Source organism: Pavona decussata, unplaced genomic scaffold, assembly GCF_977016875.1.
Source record: "Pavona decussata unplaced genomic scaffold, jaPavDecu1.1 SCAFFOLD_169, whole genome shotgun sequence".
Lineage (NCBI taxonomy): Eukaryota > Metazoa > Cnidaria > Anthozoa > Scleractinia > Agariciidae > Pavona > Pavona decussata.
In genome coordinates, this window is record NW_028145580.1 from 1,259,859 (window position 1) to 1,267,023 (window position 7,165).

At 40.0% G+C, this 7,165-nt stretch overlaps 1 protein-coding gene across 1 annotated transcript; it reads right to left on the reverse strand.

The window, feature by feature from the left end:
- Nucleotides 1-764: 764 nt before the first annotated feature.
- On the reverse strand, nucleotides 765-5,214 carry LOC146464117 (uncharacterized). The gene is made up of 3 exons (XM_085083735.1): nucleotides 5,095-5,214; nucleotides 3,138-3,255; nucleotides 765-2,291 (listed from the first exon to the last, which is right to left on the reverse strand). Exons 2-3 carry the CDS (start codon nucleotides 3,244-3,246, stop codon nucleotides 1,174-1,176), a joined length of 1,227 nt encoding a protein of 408 aa, XP_084939861.1. The 5' UTR covers nucleotides 3,247-3,255; nucleotides 5,095-5,214; the 3' UTR covers nucleotides 765-1,173.
- Between the last annotated feature and the right edge of the window lie 1,951 nt (nucleotides 5,215-7,165).

Below are 7,165 nucleotides of genomic sequence, written 5' to 3' on the forward strand. Positions count from 1 at the left end.
TTATTCCGAGTTTTAAAACAGTTAAAAGTCGCTGACCAGTCGATTCGCGTGTTTCTTGAAGTGGCAAATCACGAGCATGCTCGCTTTGCCTTCTACTAAAATGACACTTCGAGGAAAGACTGACAATGATTGCCTTGCCGTGACTACAACTGATTACGTAACAAGGATGAAATTCGACTGGAAGTTTAAAACGTTAGGCTAACTCTTTACGAAGTTATGCCCTTATTTCTTCAATCTCCGACGCAACTGTTATTTAATTTACTACGCAACCCTCAAGTGGCAACTTATAACGAGTGGCTGGGAGAACATGACGTAGATCATCAGACTCTTGGCTGCATCAGGAGACTCGAATGTTGCCTTAACAAATCAAAGCTACATCTGAACAGCATGCACATGCCACGTGAATGGGATCAGTATCAAGAAATCAGATCTCAGTTCCCAACGGGAATCGAAGCCACGACCTTCTGCAACACCGTTGAGATGTTTAATGCTTTTGACATTGAGCTGAAGGGAGCCGACTCATTGTACGGCGTGACGATTTACTAGGCTCATATTTGACACACGGCGATAGAACTGGGTATGGTTCCTTCTTTCATGGGGCCGGAATTCACTTGAAAGTTCCCCTAGCTTGATGTTTCAGGGGGAGTACACAGGGTTACGCATTAAAAATGTTAGCACAGTTTTGACTAGACAGTGCGGATTCCCGGTCGAAGTACCTTGTGTTTTACTCCTCGTGAACAGCAGTTGAACAAACAAAGCTGGACTCTAGAACTTCAATAACAAGTTTACTGTACAAACATCCATAACTCACAATGGCAACTGATATGCTTCATTTCATTGATATGTATGAATGTCTACAAAATCAACGACAAACTAACCATCATTAGTTTTCGCTTGGCTGCGGCTAATTGATTCGGTAAAAACGCTTTCGAACAAAGGCAAACACTTTCGATATCTGTCAATATAGGAAATATTTGTTTGCAAATAGGATTTTATGTTTTCTCATGGTGCTATGGAAGAATCTGTGTTTTTAGTATTACATAACCACATCCTATTGTGATAATTTAATATGCAACACAAAAGGAGTAATGTTTTTCTTGGCCTTTTCCTTACGCTCTCGCGCGCTCGATAATTTTATGAAAAAAAGGCCAAAGAAACCCAAGTGCCAACATTTTACAACATCGCTTTGCAGCCAGAGTGGGCGCATGTTGACATTTCACAACCCCTCTTTTTGGTACAACCTCTCTGGATCAATTTATAAGCTTTCTCATTTATGCAGTTACGCGCAAAAATATTCTCTGAAACATTAGTGCCATTGACACGCAAGGCCAAGCAACGGGTTGACTTGGGACATTTAGTCATTTTTAACTTGGTCTCGCACTCCTCGGGTGACTTGCACATGGGGCAGCTGGGGCATTCAAAGGGAGTATCCTCGGAAACTTTTTCACCTCCTGTGAAAATCGCAGGAACTTCAGCTCTGCAGCCTGAGTAGTCACACCATGTCACTTGGTATTGCTTCTTCTTACTGCACTCCCGCTTGTTGTCGCCAACATCCCTGCAACCTTTGGTGATCAGTTCAAGAAACTGTTTGTTGACGCATTTCCGAGCAAAGACGTTTTTATCCCGGAATGCCATACAGAACTCTGCTTTGGGGCACGTTGTGTTGGCTAAAGAGGCATCGCAAGCTTCCTGTGAAGAGTTCTGACAAGTCGGACACCAGAACTTCTCCGATGTTTTGGTCATTTTAGCTCTGCAACCTGACTGGCCACACCATGTCACGTGGTATTTTCGCTTGCCATTGCATACTCGCTCGTTGGAATTCAAAATTCTGCAACCTTTAGTCAATAGTCTCAGCATCTTTTTGTTGACGCATTTGCGGACGAAAATGTTATCATCCCATAGGGACATACAGAAGTCTGCTCTTGGACAAGTCGTGTTGGTCAAAGCCGCATCGCAGGTTTCTTGAGTAGTGTTTTGACAAGTTGGACACCAGAACTCGCGTTTCGTCTGTTTGGCCACTTGTGCTTTGCATCCTGATTGGTTGCACCATGCCACGTGGTACTTTTTCTTTCGAGTGCATTCTGTTGTGGTAGAATCTACTTTTCTGCAACCATTGGTCAATAGTTTCAACATTTTTGTGTTGACGCATTTTCGAGCGAAAACGTGTTTGTCCCACAGAGCAATGCAGAACTCTGCTTTGGGACAGATCGTGTTGTTCAAAGAACCATCGCAGGATTCTTGTGTGGTTTTCTGGCAAGTGGGACACCAGAATCCGCGTCCAAATGGTTTGCCTATAACAGCATTTTAACAATGGTGAGTACTGCTCTGCTAGATTGAAGTGATACATGAACTTCGCGACCTTGCTTTAGAGTTGTACCATTTTAAAGGAGCACCCGTCACCAATTTTTAGCGTGCTTTTCGATAGCAAAAAAACATGTTTGTATCGATCGAAATGTTACAATAATGGTTCAGCATTCTTAACAATACCCTACGAATGTATATATATGTATAAAATCTAGTATCTTTTGCTGCGGATGGCTTGGATGGAAATGGATTACAACTTGAAAACAACTGGTCAATTTTCTCAAGTTCTTCCTGTGTAGTTTGGAGAAATTGCTATAAACTTATTTATAGTTTGTTCTTCATTGGAGAAGTCGTTAAATATTTTCCTCCTCGTGATCCACAAAGAAATTTATGTTACAGAAAAGGTTCTCTGTTAGATGTTTGAGTAGCTTTGATCAAAATACAGCAAAATCTCCGTGACAGTGCCCCTTTAAAATTGTATTTCTAAAACCTGACATCTTCCGGCTGGGACCGCCGGGTTACAGGCCTGAGTCTGTAACTCATCGTCAACAAAATTTGACATTAATTAGATTACGGAAAATGGAAAACTATACAGCATCACAGCAAATCGCTACTCGTTGTTTTTTAGTTCAGTAGTCAAGAGCCCATGGTTTAATTGAGTGATCACACTGACAGAATTATTTGTAACCACAATTACCAGCATAACAAGCAACCAGGAAATTACAGCCCCACAAGTTTTATGGGAATGACCAGGAACTTATCCATGACTCAGTCTTAGTTGAGTCCGTCACAGGCGAAAAGGACAAGATTTATTTAGCACAAATGCCAATTACCTGTTGTTTGAGCCTTCTTCAGTTCATGGACTCTGGGTGTCCTGAGAGCCACCGAAAACACGACCATTGCAAGCACAATAAGACATCGCTCCAAAGGGAAAGACGCCATTTTTAAATCCTGCAATCAGAGAGTAAACAATGTAGTTTTATACTAAACTGTCGCAACACATCGGCCAGCCAGCCTCAACTATTTTTCAAGGAGGAAATCACGTAGCGTTTGAAGGGTTAATCGAAGGTGAGATCTCAATATATTAACTTGATCGTTTGTTTATCTCTTCGTTACAGTATTACCCATTGAAGCGTGTTTCATCGCCAGTTTATTTCGGACCGATCTTTGGACTTGGCGAACGTCATTTTCGCAGCTGGAGTCGATTTAGTCACCGAAGATGGTCTTCAAAAATTTTACGGTAAATAACACGTGACAGACATGCTGTGAACAGGGGCGCCCAACGGATCGTTTCGATAAATTATCTGTTCGGAAGGCCCTTAATCCCTTACAATTTTCTGAGGGAAATTTTCGCCTCGAACTTTCTTGATCTGGAAAATTTAAGGCCTAGTGTTTTCGGAAAGGAAATAAGACCTAAGGTTTTCGGGAAATGGACAAAAATGCCCTAGTAATTTCGAAAAGACTGAAGTTCCCCTAGAATGACCGAACTGCAGATAAAAATATAATAGCGCAGCCTAAAATGAACCTACAGAGCTTTAAAGGCACTCCAGATACCCTAAAATAGCGTTTCAAAGGATCTGAATGAAAACTGTCGTTGGGTGCCCCAGTGTGAAGTTTAACTGAATTGAGCCGAAGGAAAATGCTATAGCTATGACGCATTTCAGCATTTCGTTGCTTTATTAGTTCTCTCGTTTGCTCTTTTCCAAGACGTCAAGTTTTACCGAAAAGGGATTACGTTGTTTCTTCGCAACTCTTTTTCCAATCTCAAATAGGCTGGTGGAGCAACATTATTATGTATTTATGCAGAGGCTTGTGACACAAAAATTTACGTTTTGGTACAGCTGAGAAAACGCATTGCCTGAATTTACGAAACAGCCGTTGCCTTCCTAGTACTGTGATCCCATCTTTCCCAAATATTCTGAACGATGTTTGAAAACCTTCTCAACACTAATACCTCAAACGTTTGAAGTGGCATTCCCCGGTTGAGTAAAACTCTGAAATAAATCCAAATACCTAAAGCGTTCACGAGTGTCCTTATAACAGACATTTTCTTTTAATGGCGATCAGTTAGAGTCATTCGCATTTGTGCTATACCAACGTCTTACCTATTCAAAAATTAAAATTGTAAATGTCATTATAAAGTCTTTGTCGCGCACATATTGAATTTACAGGAGCCATGTTTTAGGCAAATATATATCATCCGCGGATCAGTACAGCTCTGAATCTGCTACTGGGGGCAATAAAACGAAAACGTCACTGTCTGTGGCCAATCTGTTAATTTGTTAAATCTGTTGAATGTTAAGCTTTAAACATATCTGTTACGTAGATATTTCCGAGAGCGAAAATTTAGTAAAACGATATGCATGGATATTTCGTTGAAGATATTGTTAACATCATTGAATTCAAACCAATACTAGAAACGAAGTGGTTCACATCGGTGTGTGGCAACGGCCGGCATATTCAGGGGTTCGGATTCTGTTGCCTATTAAGACTGACTTAAAAATTCAGGGAAAGAATTCGAGTAGATTAAACTGTACAACTGTGTGTTGGCGTACACAACGATCTCGACTGAAAAACAGAAAACAAGATGTGAAAAGACTTTTCTCAAATTTGGGTGCCCCAGGGTTAATAATTTTGTGTATCTATTTGCACATCCACAATAACCAAGGCCCTTTTTACTTCGCGACAACAAAGTACGGATCCCGAAGTACAATAACTAAAAGTACAAAGTACAAAGTACAATAGCTTCCCTTAGCAGTTAACAGTGGTAGATCTGTCAATTGTACTTACTTTGGATACCTGTTTCTCAAACTGTGGTCCGTATGATACAAGCGGTACAATTGCTTTGTTTTCTAACTACCGACGAAACAGCGGGATCAGGCAATGGAACGTATTCCTTCTAGAACAAATAGAAAATGTAACTTTAATTGGCTGAAATCCTGGAACGAATAACATTTTTTTTTTTGGTAAATTGATTCGTTTGTCATTCAACAACAAGAAAGGTCACACTGCATGATCGAATGATCGGAATACACGGCGTTCTCTCAGGTCCGTACCCAGTCAGTCTAAAAACTGAGTCGTATACGGGGGTATATAAGGACATGATTTGATGTAAGGTTCAATACACGCCAGTCTATGTGAAGGAATTCGCGGGATATTACTGATATCAGTGGCATCTAACACTGGAACCATCACAGCAATATAGTGAAAATTTTGTTTGCTGCATTCCAACATCAGGAAATTTTTGTAAGCTTATAAATTTTGAGCTGTTTGGATTCTTTGGCTGAAAATTTAAGTTGCAAAACAAAGCAGTTTAGGAGCCGGGAATCTTCTTACCTGAGTCACTACGAGCTGCTGTTGGTTTTACGAAAATGCAAACTTGCCCCTTTTTCTTTCTTTCGCACCGTACTTTAAACGACGTATTTAATTACCGGTCAAAATTAAAGGGATTAACTTCTCAGCGTTTGAGGTGACCTCTCGCTAAAGGAAACGCTAATTCCTCGAACTACGCAATTTAATCTGAATTTCTAAGGCGGGTTTTGTCTTTCTGAACAGATAATGCATGGAAACGAACCGTAAGGGAAGCCTTTCATTCAATCTGTTCACTCTACACAAGCATAAGTGAAGTAATCAACCACATATCGTTCATTATTCCTGATTATTCACATTACGTCGCCGTCATCCTTATGCAACAATATATCTCTCCTTATATAATGTATAATGAATTATATTTGGCTTATAAACTCCGCAGATCTCTTGTTACAACAAACTGCGGTGTTGAGAAGTAAAATAGCTTTGAAATGTTAATAGGGTATCTGGAGGGTCATCATAATTGCTGGCAAGGTTGTGTTTTTCAAATTCCTTGGCTTTTTCAGTAATGAAAGTCCGGAAACTACTTTTTTATTGTTCCACTGACTCCACCGGATACTATCGGCATCAGTTCTTTCAACAAAAACGTTTAGCTCAAAAACGTTTCAGTTACTGCTATTGTTATGTTGCCATATTTGGCTAGAATTATGATTCTTTGCTTTGGAACTGAATTCCGTATAATTATTTAAACTTGGAAATGTAGAGAGGTTTTGAACTGAGTTTTGTAAAACGAAATGGCCAATCACACGATCGAGGTTCAAACAATGCGATTATCAGTTTTATGAACCAGCTAGTCATGACGTGGAGCATGCGCAACTGCATCGAAAAGTGCCAAGCGCAGGAAGACGTGGACAAGCTGAAGCAAGGCATAGTTTGTTGAAAAAGTGACGCGACGTTCTTAACTTTGCTATCTATCACGCGGCGTGGTTAACGTGAAACAAGCCTAAGCAAATCTTTAGAAACTCAGTTAACCCTTTTATTTATTTTTCTTTTGCATGTTTTTGAGTTCCCCTTGTTCTCGGTAGATTTTGTAACATAATAGCGATAAGAAATGTTTACAACCAAAGATCGTTTTTAAAAACAGCGACACATACATACACAAGTTTATGCATTAATAGATGACCTCCTGTGGAGTTGTAAGGTCACATATTCTACTGTTTTTGGTCCTTAAACTAGGAGAAATGCATTATTTTGCCAGGCTGTAGCTTCAGAATTTGAGCTGGGAGCGTTTTATTACTCTCTATATTTATGACACGATATTTCACTATTATTGGGAAAATCTGGGTTGCATGCAGTGAATAATTTGTTTCACAGGCGGATATGAAAATGTCACATTTTTAAACCTATTTTTTCTTACAGTTTAAACCACTGTACCTTGAGAGTACTCAGTTTACTAGAAAATTGCCAAAGAACTTTAAAGCTACTTCTTTTAACTGGCTAATAGCCGCCAGAGGCTGGTGCTATCGAACGTTGCATCTGCCAATGAGTGTTT

Coding starts and splice junctions, on each gene's coding strand:
- LOC146464117 (XM_085083735.1), bottom strand. CDS start 3,246: ATGGCGTCTTTCCCTTTGGAGCGATGTCTTATTGTGCTTGCAATGGTC. Junction 2,292..3,137: donor GAAGAAGGCTCAAACAACAG/GTAATTGGCATT, acceptor ATGCTGTTATAG/GCAAACCATTTGGACGCGGA.